This window comes from Rana temporaria, chromosome 4 (assembly GCF_905171775.1).
Source record: "Rana temporaria chromosome 4, aRanTem1.1, whole genome shotgun sequence".
Lineage (NCBI taxonomy): Eukaryota > Metazoa > Chordata > Amphibia > Anura > Ranidae > Rana > Rana temporaria.
This window is the reverse complement of record NC_053492.1, coordinates 178,806,408-178,823,078: the sequence shown is the minus strand read 5'-3', so window position 1 is coordinate 178,823,078 and position 16,671 is coordinate 178,806,408. Positions and strand designations below refer to the sequence as shown.

At 41.3% G+C, this 16,671-nt stretch overlaps 1 protein-coding gene across 2 annotated transcripts in view; it reads right to left on the bottom strand.

The window, feature by feature from the left end:
• USP13 (ubiquitin specific peptidase 13) overlaps nt 1–16,671 on the bottom strand; it is a 117,949-nt gene that overhangs the window by 59,164 nt on the left and 42,114 nt on the right. For both annotated transcript variants that reach the window (XM_040349429.1, XM_040349428.1), the window contains exons 3-5: nt 12,403–12,463; nt 6,654–6,775; nt 2,898–3,040 (exon numbers count right to left, since the gene is read on the bottom strand). In XM_040349429.1, coding sequence (XP_040205363.1) covers nt 2,898–3,040; nt 6,654–6,775; nt 12,403–12,463 — 326 coding nt within the window. The remainder of the gene's footprint in view (nt 1–2,897; nt 3,041–6,653; nt 6,776–12,402; nt 12,464–16,671) is intronic.

Here is a 16,671-nt window from a genome sequence, read left to right as displayed (position 1 = left end):
CCCATCAGCAAGGGCATTGAAGATGAAACGTGGCTGGGTCTTTCAGCATGACAATGATCCCAAACACACCGCCCAGGCAACGAAGGAGTGGCTTCGTAAGAAGAATTTCAAGGTCCTGGAGTGGCCTAGCCAGTCTCCAGATCTCAGCCCCATAGAAAACCTTTGGAGGGAGTTGAAAGTCTGTGTTGCCCAGTGACAGCCCCAAAACATCACTGCTCTAGAGGAGATCTGCATGGAGAAATTGGCCAACATACCAGCAACAGTGTGTGACAACCTTGTGAAGACTTACAGAAAACGTTTGACCTCTATCAAAGGATATATAACAAAGTATTGAGATGAACTTTTGATATTGACCAAATACTTATTTTCCACCATAATGTTATTAATAAATTCTTTCCAAATCAGACAATGTGATTGTCTGGATTTGTTTTCACATTTTGTCTCTCATAGTTGAGTTATACCTATGATGACAATTACAGGCTTCTTATCTTTTTAAGTGGGAGAACTTGCACAATTGGTGGCTGACTAAATACTTTTTTGCATCACTGTATATACTCGAGTATAAGTCGAGTTTTTCAGCCCATTTTTTAGGCTGAAAAACGACCTCCTCTGCTTATACTCGAGTCAGCAGTAAAACAGCGGGTCTGCCGCTGTGTAATTCATATGCAGCCGTACCTTTTCATTAGTAAAACAGTGTGTGTCTATCGCTGTATAATCCAGTCTGTTCCGCCATCCATTATAAGACAGCCCCGCCTCCTCTTCGTCTGTGATAGGCGGAACACTGATACAATTTCCCAGCATCGTATCAGTGTTCCTCTATCACCGACGCACGAGGAGGAGGAGGTGGGGCTTTCTTACAATGGATGGGAACAAACTGGATTATCACAGCGGCAGACACACGCTGTTTTACTAATGAAAAGGTATGGCTGCATATGGATTACACAGCGGCAGACATGCCATTTTACTGCTGACTGTGAGAGACTGCATATGTGGACACAGTGAGAGACTGCATATGTGGACACAGTGAGAGACTGCATATGTGGGCACAGTGAGAGACTGCATATGTGGGCACAGTGAGGCTGCAGATGGGCATTGTTTACCCAGTAGCTTCTGCATTTTGCCACCCTATGATTATACTCGAGTCAATGTGTGTTCCCATTTTTTTGTGGTAAAATTAGGTGCCTCAGCTTATATTCGGGTCAGCTTATACTCGAGTATACAGTGAGGAAAATAAGTATTTGAACACCCTGCTATTTTGCAAGTTCTCCCACTTGGAAATCATGGAGGGGTCTGAAATTGTCATCGTAGGTGCATGTCCACTGTGAGAGACATAATCAAAAAAAAAAAATTCCAGAAATCACAATTTATGATTTTTTAACTATTTATTTGTATGATACAGCTGCAAATAAGTATTTGAACACCTGTCTATCAGCTAGAATTCTGACCCTCAAAGACCTGTTAGTCTGCCTTTAAAATGTCCACCTCCACTCCATTTATTATCCTAAATTAGATGCACCTGTTTGAGGTCATTAGCTGCATAAAGACACCTGTCCACACCATACAATCAGTAAGAATCCAACTACTAACATGGCCAAGACCAAAGAGCTGTCCAAAGACACTAGAGACAAAATTGTACACCTCCACAAGGCTGGAAAGGGCTACGGGGAAATTGCCAAGCAGCTTGGTGAAAAAAGGTCCACTGTTGGAGCAATCATTAGAAAATGGAAGAAGCTAAACATGACTGTCAATCTCCCTCGGACTGGGGCTCCATGCAAAATCTCACCTTGTGGGGTCTCAATGATCCTAAGAAAGGTGAGAAATCAGCCCAGGACTACACGGGAGGAGCTGGTCAATGACCTGAAAAGAGCTGGGACCACCGTTTCCAAGGTTACTGTTGGTAATACACTAAGACGTCATGGTTTGAAATCATGCATGGCACGGAAGGTTCCCCTGCTTAAACCAGCACATGTCAAGGCCCGTCTTAAGTTTGCCAATGACCATTTGGATGATCCAGAGGAGTCATGGGAGAAAGTCATGTGGTCAGATGAGACCAAAATAGAACTTTTTGGTCATAATTCCACTAACCGTGTTTGGAGGAAGAAGAATGATGAGTACCATCCCAAGAACACCATCCCTACTGTGAAGCATGGGGGTGGTAGCATCATGCTTTGGGGGTGTTTTTTCTGCACATGGGACAGGGCGACTGCACTGTATTAAGGAGAGGATGACCGGGGCCATGTATTGCGAGATTTTGGGCAACAACCTCCTTCCCTCAGTTAGAGCTTTGAAGATGGGTCGAGGCTGGGTCTTCCAACATGACAATGACCCAAAGCATACAGCCAGGATAACCAAGGAGTGGCTCTGTAAGAAGCATATCAAGGTTCTGGCGTGGCCTAGCCAGTCTCCAGACCTAAACCCAATAGAGAATCTTTGGAGGGAGCTCAAACTCCGTGTTTCTCAGCGACAGCCCAGAAACCTGACTGATCTAGAGAAGATCTGTGTGGAGGAGTGGGCCAAAATCCCTCCTCCAGTGTGTGCAAACCTGGTGAAAAACTACAAGAAACGTTTGACCTCTGTAATTGCAAACAAAGACTACTGTACCAAATATTAACATTGATTTTCTCAGGTGTTCAAATACTTATTTGCAGCTGTATCATACAAATAAATAGTTAAAAAAATCATACATTGTGATTTCTGGATTTTTTTTTTGATTATGTCTCTCACAGTGGACATGCACCTACGATGACAATTTCAGACCCCTCCATGATTTCCAAGTGGGAGAACTTGCAAAATAGCAGGGTGTTCAAATACTTATTTTCATCACTGTATATGGTACACATTGGTCAGCAAACTTGGGTAACATGGGCTAAACGTTAGACATAATCTATATAACTCACCTTGGTGGAATCTTCACTCCATTGTCTATTTGTACAAGATTATTTGCAAACTTTGACACTTGTAATTCGTCTTCCCATGACTCTTGTTCCAACTTTCTATATGGGGACTTGGAATTTAGTACAGCATCACAGGCAATAGTAACCTGTACAAAGAGGCAAGAAAAATGAAAAAAAAATAAGTAATAATCACGTAACAAAAATCATGATTTCTTATAGGTTTTTTTTTTCTAAAAGAAAGTGGGTTAACTCAAGGTGGTACTAAAGGCAAAATGTTTTTTTGTTTTTTTTTTACCTTAATGCATTCCCTACATTAAAAAGGTAAAAAAAACCTGAGTGCAGCTCCCCCACCGGCCCCCCTTAAACTTACCTGAGCACGATCTCATCCAGCGCTGTGACTGAAAGCAGCGTCTCTCTCTGTTCTCTCCTTCCTCATAGGCTCAGAGACAGCGAGGAAAGCCATTGGCTTGCGCTGCAGTCTATCACAGTCAGTGAGGAAGGAGTGGGCGACAGAGTCAAGCTGCGCTCTGTGTTTCAATGGTCACACAGAGTGCAGCTTGGGAGCAAGACTACGGCACAGAGCAGATAAGTATAACATATTTGTTATTTTAAAAAAAGATATAGGTTTACAAATCATTTTAATTACTGGGATGTTTCCCCCTATTGATATAATGATCACTTTTTTAATAAAAAGATTATTCAAACATTGTCTGTTGCCTGGTTGCCTATAACAAGCAGACAGAGGAGGTTCTTACTTTACTGGATGCATTTTGTTTGACTCCAAGTACTGAAGCTAGAGGCATAGCACGCATTATAGTAAAGGCCAATGATAAACTCAGCAATCAGCTAGTACAATAGACCCTATGCAGAACTATTATAGGGTAATAAAATGTATGTTTGGGCATCTCCATGTTGCCCATACAACAAAAGAGAATCAACAGAAAGAGAAGAGAAGAGTTTTTTTGTTCTTCCCAATTGTTCTTTTTTTGCTTGTTCTTTGTTAAAGTGCATTCAAATGCTAACAAATGAGCTTCTATTAATTGCTACATTTGCTGTGGTAAATATTGGAAGTATTTTATTCTACCAGCAACAGGAATGCCACACACTGAGATGAAAATAATGCTCTTCGCTTTTTAAAATAGCCAGCAGGAATAAGGTCTATTTTGACATGTTTAGCACTAGGCATAGCACTTTCTTTAAGAAAGCGATGTGCCTAGTGTGAAACATGTTAGAACAGAACTCCTGCTGTCTATTTTAATAAGAGTATTATTTAGCAATTTTATATACGACATTCCTGTTGCGGGTACAATTGATTGCTTAGGTGGAGATGAGCTGAGCCTGGAGTGTGGAGCCTGATTCTGCCTGGAGCGGCATATGAAATACTTGCTATTAGAAGGGTTTTGTTACGATAGATATAAAAAAATAATCACCCCTTTAAAATAATCTCATTATGTTGCTTTGCAGCCTGAAATTAAGACCAAAACTGTTTTTATTTTATCCAGCTGTATTTACTGCAATTTATAATATCCAAGTGAAAGATAACACAAAGATGTCAGAAAAAAATAATTTCAAAAACAGAATCACTTAGTTGGAAAAAGGATCACCCCCTCCTAAGTAAACTCAATCAGATGCAGCTAATCACCTTTCCAAATGCACACAAAGTCATTTGACTTTCAACTGTGATCAGCTGTGGTCATTTTGATTAGCTTAGCATGAAAATAGCTTTCCAGGAGCATTTCAGTCCCTGGTAGTGCAACTGAAGCAAACAATCGACTATGGATGGCAAGGCACTGTCAAAAGATCTACGGGAAAAAGTTGTGGACAGGCACATGTCAGGAGAGGGATACAAAAAAAATTCAAAGGCTTTATCAATGCCTAGCAGCACAGTGAAGTCTATTAGTAAAGCGAAGTTCCAGCCCTTTCTGTGTTTATTAAAAGTCAGCAGCTACAAAAAGTTTAGCTGCTGACTTTTAATAAACACACACTCAAATGTCCCACGATCCAGCCGCCCAAAGCCTTGGTTCTCTTACCCACGCCGGCATCTCTAGTGTGGGCACCTGGCTGTGAAAGCTTGAGGCTTCACAGCTGGGTGCGCATTGCACATGCCCAAGTCACGCTGTGCCTCCTCAATGGCCGGGCAATCTTTTGGGACCTGTGACATGTCTCAGAAGATTGTAGGGAGGGAGGGGGAAAGGAGAACTATCGCTCAAATCGCCTAGGTGGCCCGAAGGAAAGTAGGAGCTGGGTACCTGTCAAACGTAAGTACCCGCCTACCCCCCCCCCCCAAAAAAAAATGGGTGGAACTTTGCTTTAAGAAGTGGAAGGTATTTGGTACAACACAAACCCTCCTTGGATCAGGATGTCACTCCAAGCTGGATGAAAGGGCCAGGAGGAAACTAATCAGAGATGCTACCAAGAGGCCTACAGCAACTCTGAAGCAGTTGGAGGAATTTATGACAAACAATGGCCATTGTTTGTGTGCATGTGGCAACAATATCACAAATTCTCCACAAATGTGGTTTGTATGGGAGGGTTGCAAGAAAAAAGCCACTTCTCAAAAAAGGCCACATGCAGTCACGACTCGGCGTAACGTAATTTCGCGCTATGCACGTCGGGAAAATGACGTCACGAGCATGCGCAGTACGGCCGGCGCGGGAGCGCGCCTAATTTAAATGGGAATCGCCCCCATGAAAAGAGGAACGCCTTGCGCCGGCGGAATTTAAGTTACACAGCCAAAAATGTCTAGGTAAGTGCTTTGTGGATCGGGCACTTAGGTAGAAATTTTAAGGCAGTGTAACTTAAGTGGTAAAATTTACGTTACGCCGGATCTTTGTGGATTACCCCCTATGTACCTATCTTGGGAATATCAGTCCTTATGTTTTGGAGATGTAAATAAAAAAATAAAAATGGAGGGTCTAAATTTTCATATCCAAGGACAACAGGACAGGGCTGACACCATTCAGTCCACAAAAATGCTGTGTTTTCAGCCTACAGCAAGAACTGGGAGCTGAATACATTTCTGACAGATCAATATGTATTCTTATATACTTGCAGAGTATAAACCATGGGAAAATGTGCATGTATTGCAGAGATGCACTACACAAGTTTTTTTTTTCTTTATTATTATTAACACAATAATCTGATAATTTTCTAAACTTTCAATGAATGCAATTCTAACCTTTTAGAAGGATACAGAGACAATCCTTAAGCTGCGTACACACGACTGTTTTTCATGACAAGAAAAATGCCATTTTGTAAATTGGTCATTAAAAACGACCGTGTGTAGGCTCCAGAGCATTTTTCTCAAAGAGAAAAATGGACATTAAAAATTTAGAAAATGCTCTATTTTTTCTCAACATTTTTCACGTTGTCGTTTTTCTCGTCGTGAAAAATGGTCCTGTGTAGGCTTTAACGACGGGGGAAAAAAACGTGCACGCTCAGAAGCAAGTTATGAGAAGGGAAATTTGCATAATGAAGTCCAAAGGGTGGCACCATTCGAATGGAACTTCCCCTTTATAGTGCCGTTGTACGTGTTGTACGTCACCGCGCTTTGCTTGAGCATTTTTTATCACGATCGTGTGTTTGAAAGGAAGGCTTGAGAGGAATCACGTTGAGAAAAACGTAATTTTTTCCATGACAAGAAAAACGGTCGTGTGTATGTGACATTAGTCCTTGCAACATTTTTAGGGTGTATTCTTGTACAACACAAGAGGTTCTTAATAAACTTTACTTCATAACAAACAGCACACTTTCACTGACCAGTGCTGGCAGCTCCTCTATGTTGGGCAAAGCAATTTCAAAATGGTCTGGAAATATAACAAGTTTAACTTCATCTTCGTACTCATAGTCATCACTGTTGAAATCAGGATCAATTTCAAGGTCTGAAATACAAATCAATTATTTAGTGAACACAAATATATTATTATGGTTAGCCTTCATTGTTACACAAAACTAAAGCATATAGCGTGTCACTGTAGAGCAAGACAACACAACATCAAGAATACCGTTTTGGACTGTTCCACAAGCCGAGCCAAATATCCATTGTACAATGCAGTGGCCTTTTCTGTCTATGTTAGTCCACCGCTCTCTTAGGAGAGCGAACGACTAAGTCCTGCCACCCAACACTCTATTCTGAACCAGCTGGAAGGGAGCCAAACCAGGAACCCCCAACCAGGGATCCCAAATATTTTCAAATTTGTTTGTACCGCCCCTGTGCTTATATGTTAGCTTTTCTCTTAGCAGGGTGTCATTGATGGCACTAACCCATCCTGCGTGTGTAGGTGGAAAAGCAACTAGCCATTTTCTGTCAATACGTTTCCTGGCAATAAACAGGACCCTGAGAATGGCCGTGTAAATATAGGGTGTGTATAACTCCTCGTCCAACCATCCCAGTGGGCGCAACATAGGGTCCATTTTAAATGTGAGCTTCCATACACTATTAATGGAAGTGAACACATCCGTCCAGTATCTCTGCAGTTTTGGACATTTCCAGAGCATATGTAGAAGGGTACCATTATCTACCAAACAACAAAGACAAAGTGGGTCATCTCTTCTATGCCATGTGTGTAATTTGTAAGGGGTACGGTAAGATCGATGCACAATGAATAATTGCGTACGTTTTTAGGAAGAAGAAAGGGATACCTTGGGCACAATATTTTCCAGTATGTTTAACCATTCCTCATCTGTTATATGGCCTATATCCTCCCCCCATTGGGTTTGACATGTTTTTACTGCGGTTTCCCTATTGGGAAGGTACTTCTTACTTCCTGTGCAGTCATCAACACAAAAAATAAAAAAAGAAGGTGTAATCTTTTGTCTGAAAATGGGAACGTCTATGGGTCTGTCTCCCAAGGCAAGAGATGGTCTTACAAAAGTATTTGGAAGCTTCTGCGCAAGCGCTGACAGGAAGATAAATCTTCCAGGTTGGCAGGGCAGTGAGCCATGATTGCAAGATTGTGGAAAGTATGCTGGGGTGGGGGGGGGGGGGTGAATTGATTGGTTAAGGTCAAGTGGACATCCAGGGCAAGTATGCTCTTATCATTTGCTCTTATCTCTGCAAAGCATCAGATTTAGCTTCTCTCATGAACTCCTGTGCCTGTTCCACCATTGATAGCTATGACAAGGTAAAACTGCAACATTCCATTAACTCCCAATGCTCTTAAAGATACAATATGTCCCTTTGCCCATTCAGGACATGCCCTCCTGGCTAAGCTTCGATTTCAACTGGTGCCTGAACGAAACAGGGGGATAACATCCCGATAGTGGGTGGTCAGAATGTTATGGCTGATCAGTGTATATGGCAACAAATAAATTGACAACAGCCTCATCTTTAGCCCAACTTTGTTTTGAATTGCCTCATCCAAATACATCTTTACCATGCTGGTTATGAATATGAGTGACTGTCACATTTGGTGCAGACATATACATGTCTTCATGGGGGTCTTTATTTGCCTTGATTGAGGCAGGCCTCCTTGGGTGCTACTGTGTTTTTAGAAAGGTTTTGGCCACCTCCAAGGAAACGCTGCACTGAATGCATTTATTGCTCCAGTACCAGTTTAGGTGTTCAGATATATGAGTACCAACCACAGTTTAGACTACATTCACACCTCAGCATCACGTTTCCAATTATTTTTTTCAAGGGTTTTTTTTTTATAAATTTTTTTTATTTAATTTTTTTTAGCAGAATTGCACGTTTTTGCAGCATTTGTCAGAAGTTTGTTTTCAGGCATTTTTCAACCAAAAATATGTGGAGTGCAGCTAAAAAAGAAGGGCAGAGAGCTGCTGTTTGAGCAGAAAACAAGTGGAAAAAAAAAAGCTTGTTTTGCTTTTCAGGTTTTTCCATTGAAGTCTATGGGGACAAAAATGCTAAATTCTGCCTGAAAAGTAGCTTGTGTACTTTGAGACAGATGTTTTGCTACAAAGGACAGGACACTCAGATGTGAATAAGAGCCATTGAAAACAATAGGTTTTTACTTGTTGAGTGTTTTTGAGCTTCTAGCTACAAAACACTCAAGTGTGAACTGTCTTATCTTGGCAGTGTAGCATCATATAGATTTTCAAATATATGCAATAAAATGTTTATAAATGTTAGAAAACAGTTTATAGTTAAGTTAAGTTTTCAATGCCAGCTAGCATGATGTAGTGCCGGGAACATTTTACTTTCGATGAATTGCCCCGTTCACGTGCACCTTTCACCTTTTATAAACTGACATGAGCAACTGTCACTTTTTGGATTAGTTGACGAAGTAGAGCAGCTGATGGACTTCTAGGTAATAGTGAACTCTGGGAAAAAACAACACAGCAGAGGCAGACAAGAGCAGTGACTGATTGGACATGCCTGCAGCAGGTTTAGATCAGCTAACAAGTGGCCATCATTGCAGCTATTATTAGTTCTCTTATGGGACTCAAGATAAGAAAGGTTCCTGTTGTTCCTCTACTGAAAAATGCCTCCTACCTCACAAGGATTTACTGTTGAGAGGAAGTGGAAAGCTGGTTTTAAATTATAAATAACTGGAGGTGCCCTCAAACCTGGTTCAACATTCAAATGTAAAGCTATGATTAAAACAGCTCAGCCAAGTACTGGTTCAATCAATTAAAGCTTAACTCTAGGTATTGTTTTTACTGCATAGGTACATTAGTTCAGCTTGGACTAATGCAAGTACATACAGTTGTGCTCATAGGTTTACATTGCAGAATTTATGATTTCTTGGCCATTTTTAAAAGAATATGGAGAACACAAAAATGTTTATTTCATTCATGGTTAGTGTTTGGCTGAAGCCAATGACAACAGAAACTAGCCAAATGACCCTGATAAAAAGTTTACATAACCCCAGTTCTTAATTGCCCCCCATTAACATAAATGACAGCTTGAAGTCTTTTGTGGTACAGTGGAACCTCGGATTGCGAGTAACATGGTTAATGAGCGTTTCGCAACACGAGCACTGTATTTTGAAAAATCCTAACTCGGTTTGCGAGTGTTGTCTCGCAAAACTAGCAGGATTCAGGCCAAAGCGTTTGGCCTGAGGTGGGGGCGCACCGGAGCAGAGTGGAGCCAAACTGCGCCCTTCACCTCTGGCCTTATGCGGTATTGCATGCAATTGAAGTCAATGCGGAACAAATTGACTTCAATGGGGAAACTCGCTTTGATATGCGAGTACTTTGGATTACAGGTGTTCTCCTGGAACGGATTATGCTCGTAATCCGAGGTTCCACTGTATTTGTGGATAAGTCTCTTTATATTCTCAGATGGTAAAGCTGCCCATTCCTCTTGGCAAAAAGCATCCAGTTCCTGCAAATTCTTGGGCTTTCTTGCATGAACTGCACATTTGAGATCTCCCCAGAGTGGCTCAATAAAATTGAGGTCAGGAGACTGAGATGGACACTCCAGAACCTTAACTTTACTCTGCTGTAGCCAATGACAGGTCGACTTGGCCTTGCGTTTTGGATCATTGTCATGTTAGAATGTTCAAGTACATCCCCTTTCAGCTTCCTGGCTGATGAAAGCAAATGTTTCTCCAGTATTTTTTGATAACATACTGCATTAATCTTGCCATCAATTTTACAAATATTTCCTGTAATTCCCTTTGTGGCTCACACATCCCCAAAACATCAGTAATCCACCTCAGTGTTTCACGGTAGGAATAGTGTACCTTTCATCATAGGCCTTGTTGACTCCTCTCCAAATGTAGAGTCTATGTTTGTGGCCAAAAAGCTACATTTTGGTCTCTTCACTCCAAATGGCTTTGTGCCAGAAGGTTTGAGACTTGTCTCTGTGCTGCTTGGCGTACTGTAAGCGGGATGCTTTGTGGCATTTGCATAGCAATGACTTTCTTCTGGCGACCATGCAGTCCATCTTTCTTCAAGTGCCTCCATATTGAGACCGCCACACCACATGTTTTCAGAGAGTCCTGCATTTCATCTGAAGTTATTTGAGGGTTTTTTTTTGCATCCTGAACAATTTTCCTGACAGTTGTGGCTGAAATTTTAGTTAGTCTGCCTGACCGTGGTTTGGTTTCAACAGAACCTCTAATTTTCCACTTCTTGATTAGAGTTTGAACGCTGTTGATTGTCATTCTCAATTCCTTGGATATCTTGTTATATCCTTTTCCCGCAGATTCTTTAACCAATCTTTTGCTTTCCCCATGACTCAGAATCCAGAAACGTCCGTGCAGCACTGGATGAAAGATGCAAGGGTCTGTCAGGAGTCCAGAAACTCATTGACCATTTATAAACACACACTAATTACAAGAAAACAGAACACAGGTGAGGTTACCTTAGATAGCCATTCAAACCCCTGTGTGTCAACTTGTGTGCATGTTATCAGGCCAAAATCACCAGGGAATGTAAACTTTTGATCAGGGTCATTTGGGTAGTTTCTGTTGTCATTAAGATTTAAAAAGAGTAAAACGCAGTCAATTGATAATAAATGGCTTCAGCCAAACACTAACCATGAGTGCAAGGAATGTTTTTGTGTTATCATACATGTTCTATTAAAAATGTCCAAGAAATCATAAATTCTGCCAGGGTATGTAAACTTATGAGCTCAACTGTATTCTGTATACCAAAAAATAGAGTGATTGTTGGGGTCCTCCAGGTCCTGTGTTTGGCAGCTGACCTTTGGCATAGTGAACACAGGGGATAGCTCACTAAGCAAGGCTGGAATTCACAGAAAACTGTATTTTTTTAAGTAATTCAAGGCATTCTCTGATTGAACAAGGCAATGTCTTGTCCAAACACCTTGTGTACCACCTGCAGAGCGTGAGAACATCTGTTTTCACTATGCAGAGGAGCACCTGTATGGCTCAGGACCTGAAAGTTCACAGTGATCACTGTAGTAACAGTGGTGACTACTACAGTGATTTTTCACTTCCACAATAGTCCCACAGGCATGGAATAAGTATAAAGACAAGAGGTCCGGTAGGTGGGTACAACTTGAGGTAAAATCTGTACAGACTTCATTAATATTCCAACAAGACAATATATACATTCAAACATTTAGGTACTACAATTATCAGGCAGCTGGGAAAAGGCTCAAGCACAATTAAGCTGAGCCTACACTAGTAGATTTTAGAGCGAATGTTCTCGGTACAGTCAACGACCTGGCGAATGTCAATCTAAATGATAAAAAAAAATATTATTTGCTTTTAAAGTGGAAGTAAAATCCACTTTTTAACTTGTACCTACAGGTACGACTATAATAACATTTGCACTGTTTGGTGTGCAGCTGGTGACATCACTGGCGCATACGCTCTGAAGGAATAGTATACCTGTGCTGTACCTCTGTCCTGCCTCCACTCTGTTTACACAGGACCACCCTCTAACCATAAACGTATTTCACATCAGGATTGTAAGCTGGCCAGTGGGACATTCCACCCAATGGAAAGGTGGAAAGGCATTTACCACAAGGAATATTGGATGTCTGTGAGCTCTAAAAATACACAAAAAAATTGTTCCACGTATCTGAACAGTCAGTATTAAAATGCAATTACGGAAATATAATTCTGCTTACCTAAAAATAGCTTGCTATTGATCCGTCTTGATAGTGCTCCACCAGATGCTCCAGTTGCTTTCTAAAAAACAAAATATTAAAATAAGCTCTACAATAATGTTAGTTGGTATGCATTTAAACCTGTGCTTCTCTCATATGGTTGTTTAAGCACCCAGCAGGTCATGTTTTGATGATTACACTTGATGGACGCAGCTATTAATACATCAGTGGATTAAACTGTTTTTCCAAAAACAAACTAAAAAAAATAACCTGATGCTATTTACTGGCATTAAGAAACACTGATGTGGACAATCATTAAATGTAAATTCTTGCCTATGATCTTACTGCTTAAAATACCTAGATTTTCACATAAACATAAGCACCATACCCTAGGTATAAAGTCAACAACAAAATGACTGTATAATGAAAACATACAGAAATTTGGAATATACAAATACAACATACACTGTACAGAAAATAGCAGCATAATCCAATTACAATAAACAAGTTAAAGTTATACAAAAAAAAGTTTAAAGGAGTTGTAAAGGAAAAAAAAATTTGCCTAAAATTAATGACTGCAAGGTAGACAGACAGAATAGTGTAACGATTCTGTTAAAAAACGAGTAAATACCTATTAAATTCCTTCATCTATATTACCTCCGGCGTTCTAGTTTCTGTTCTCTCATTCACTTCCTGGTTTGCAGCGCTCGTTCATGTAAGAACTACATTTCCCAGTATGCATTGTGGCAAGCCCAGTAATTCACACCTCCTTGAAGTCTCTAACACGTAGAGAGCGTTCTGCCGCACAGATGTAGTTCCCAGGAGGGGGCGAGCACGTCACTGACCACCGCAGTAAAGCCTCCCTTAACGGTGGTGAGTAACAATCAGACAAGCAGGAAGTGAACAGAACAGAGAAGAAATAGAGAAACTTCTGAACAAAAACGAACAATGAGGAAGTGAAAAGAGGAATGTCTGCAGGTATAGGATGCTTATTATGAAACAATTTTTCTTTCCTTTACAACCCCTTTAAAATCACATCAATGGATTTTTTTTTTTTTACCATTGTGATAATATGCTCCAAAACTGATATTTGAGTTCTGAGAAGGCAGTTATGATATTAGAGTTTTGAGTTTTTATCCTCATGATCCTTAAATATCTAGGACTCCTAATGGTGAGAATTCTCCACGATTGTCCATAGCAAAGCTGTTAAAATATTCTGGCCAATTTTCCAATTTTAGTCTAGTCTAATTTACTTTAGTCTACATGCACATGATTGGGCATACAACATGAACTTCAATCTGCTTGCAACATGATTAGATAGCAGAAGTGAATATTCATGTCATTTTTGGGTGAAGATTCTCAACTCCCTTAGTAAATCAGCCTCTCAAATAAAAGTACAGAATACTGTTAGGTAGATTCACGTAGGGGCGCCTAACTTTAGGGCGGCCTAGCCTAGTCTTTTTAGGCTACACCGCCGTAAATTAGTTAGGCTAGTAGTGATTCTCAAACCACTTACCTGCTAATTTTCGGCGGCATAGCCAAAAACGAGCGGGCGTAAGCGCGCCTAATTCAAATGACTTGGAGGGGGGCGTGTTGTATGGAAATGAGGCTTGACCTCATGTTTTTTGACGTTTTTTGACACTGCGCATGCGCCGGACAACTACATTTCCCAGTGCGCATTGCGGCTAAGTAGGCCGTACGGGCCTATTGATTTCGACGTGTACGTAAACGACGTAAATCCCGATTCGCGGACGACTTGCGCAAACGACGTTAAAAATTCGAACCTCGCGGCGGGAACGAAGGCCATACTTAACATTGTTATTCCACCTCATAGGTGGAATAACTTTAGGCGGCCTATCCCTTACGGAAACGACGTAATGCGACGGTGTAGGCCTGGCGTACGTTCGTGAATCGGCGTATCCCCTCATTTACATAATCTACGCCGGCCGCAATGGAAGCGCCATCTAGCGGACAACAGAAACATTGCAAGCTAAGATACAACGGCGCAAGCCGGCCTATCTTAGCTTTGTTTAAGTGTATCTCTGTTTGAGAATACACTTAAACAAACGCCGGCGTAGATTCAGAGTTAGGTCGGCTTATCTACTGATAAGCCGGCCTACCTCTTTGTGAATCTACCTACGTAAGTCTCAATTACAAAATATTGCAAATGCAAAAGTGACAAATCAAGAGATAAACAAACATCAAAGTAGAACACATAATGAGCAGTAATATAAAGAACTTATTTGCACAAGTTTATACAGTTGGGAAACTCCTTTACCTGTACGAAAATGATGAATGGCAAGGATTTCCTGAATGGAGGAATAAGGGTTCCCTACACAAACTGTTTTGAGGACCGCATGAAAGGAGTTTTGAGGCTGGTGCAGTGCTTGAAATTACCCATACACTAGTAGAATTTCGGTTGAATATTGTAATTTTCTGAACATTCGTTAGATTTTCTAGTGGTTAGTGGGGTCATATCAACATTCATTTTTGACCAACATGATGAGAAAGCTTAAAAGGAGCATGATGGAAAATTATTCTTTAAAAGGCTCAAATGTCATCACGAAGCTTAAGGCCTCATGCACACTTGACGTTTTTGGACGTTTTTACAGCAGCTGTTTTTGGCAGTAGACATTTTTTTCTACAGTCATTAAACTCTTCATCATGTTATCCTCTGTTCCTGGTCGTCCTACGGCGGCACACAATGGGTTAAGCTTTCCATCTAACCCCTAAAGGAAGAAAACTTAAACAAGCAGTGAGACAAGTTAAATCAATTAATCAATTAATCAAGCACAGCAAGTCCACCTGTCCTGAAGCTATAAACCTCCCCCAAGAACACACACAGACGTATTTTTTTCTTTCTTCTTACCACAGATGAAGAAGACGTGAGGCAAGTGCTCACACCCGGTGCTTCTGGGTTGCTGAGCTTAGGGGCGGCTGTATACTGGGTGCTATCCTCGGTCCCTCGGCCTGCACCCCCACATCCCCTGGTCCGGCAATAAAGGACGTTGTTTTCCTGAGGAGGCCGCCATGTATTCCCCGCTCAGCGGCTGAATGGATACCGGGGATGTTTGCGCTCCATAGGCCGGAAGTCGCCGCAGAGGACCGCGCAGACCTATGACGCACTTCCGGGAGTTCCGGAATTCGCGTCTAGGACCGGAGGAAACGGTAAGCGCCGATGGCGAATTAAATACTCGTTTTTGGATAGCGATTGCTGACCGTCAGCTTGCATGAATATGGTGTACAGTATAGGCGGCTGGGGTCCGGAGATCCCAGTGCTCTGCCGCGTCACTCCCGGTCCGGGTCCCTGGCTTATTTCTGACCGGCGGGATCTGCAAATGGCTGCACTCAGCCTAGGCAGCAGATCCCTTGGCCGGTCAGAGGTAGAAGGCATGGTCCTTATTTTTTTACTTATTTTTTTACTTATTTTCTAGAAAACAAAGAATCCCCTCTTCTCTTAAGAGCTCACTCCACAAGGTCTACAGCTACGTCCTGGGCTGAGAGGTATCATGTTCCAATGGACCAGATCTGTAAGGCAGCTACGTGGGCTTCACCGAACACGTTCATAAAACACTACAGAATCGATGTAGTTTCGTCCGAGGGATCGGCCTTTGGCTCGAGAGTGCTTCAGGGTGCCATAAACCATTGATGTCCCTCCCTTTCTTTTCTTGCACTGCTTTGCAAATCCCATTGTGTGCCGCCGTAGGACGACCAGGAATAGGAAAATTTATTCTTACCTGAAATTTTCTTTTCCTGTAGTCCGTAGGCGGCACAGGTTTTCCCTCCCATTAAAATTACTATATTGCTGCATAAGATACGTCTGTGTGTGTTCTTGGGGGAGGTTTATAGCTTCAGGACAGGTGGACTTGCTGTGCTTGATTAATTGATTAATTGATTTAACTTGTCTCACTGCTTGTTTAAGTTTTCTTCCTTTAGGGGTTAGATGGAAAGCTTAACCCATTGTGTGCCGCCTACGGACTACAGGAAAAGAAAATTTCAGGTAAGAATAAATTTTCCTATTATGCACACACAGGCTGTTATCAGCAGTTTTGGGCAGTGGCGTTTTTTAGCAGTAAAAAAAAAACAAAAAAACTAGTGGGTTCTGAGAGAGGTTTTTCAGCTGTAAAAACACTCTAACGCTGATAAACGTCGATAAACGCTCAAAAAGTCACTCACCAGTTTAACTTTTTAATCCATTGAAAAAGAAAAAAAATAGTTTCTTTAAAAAAAAAAAAAAAAAACGTCAATTAACGCTATTGCAAAAACTTTGAAAAAAAATTGAAAAAAGTT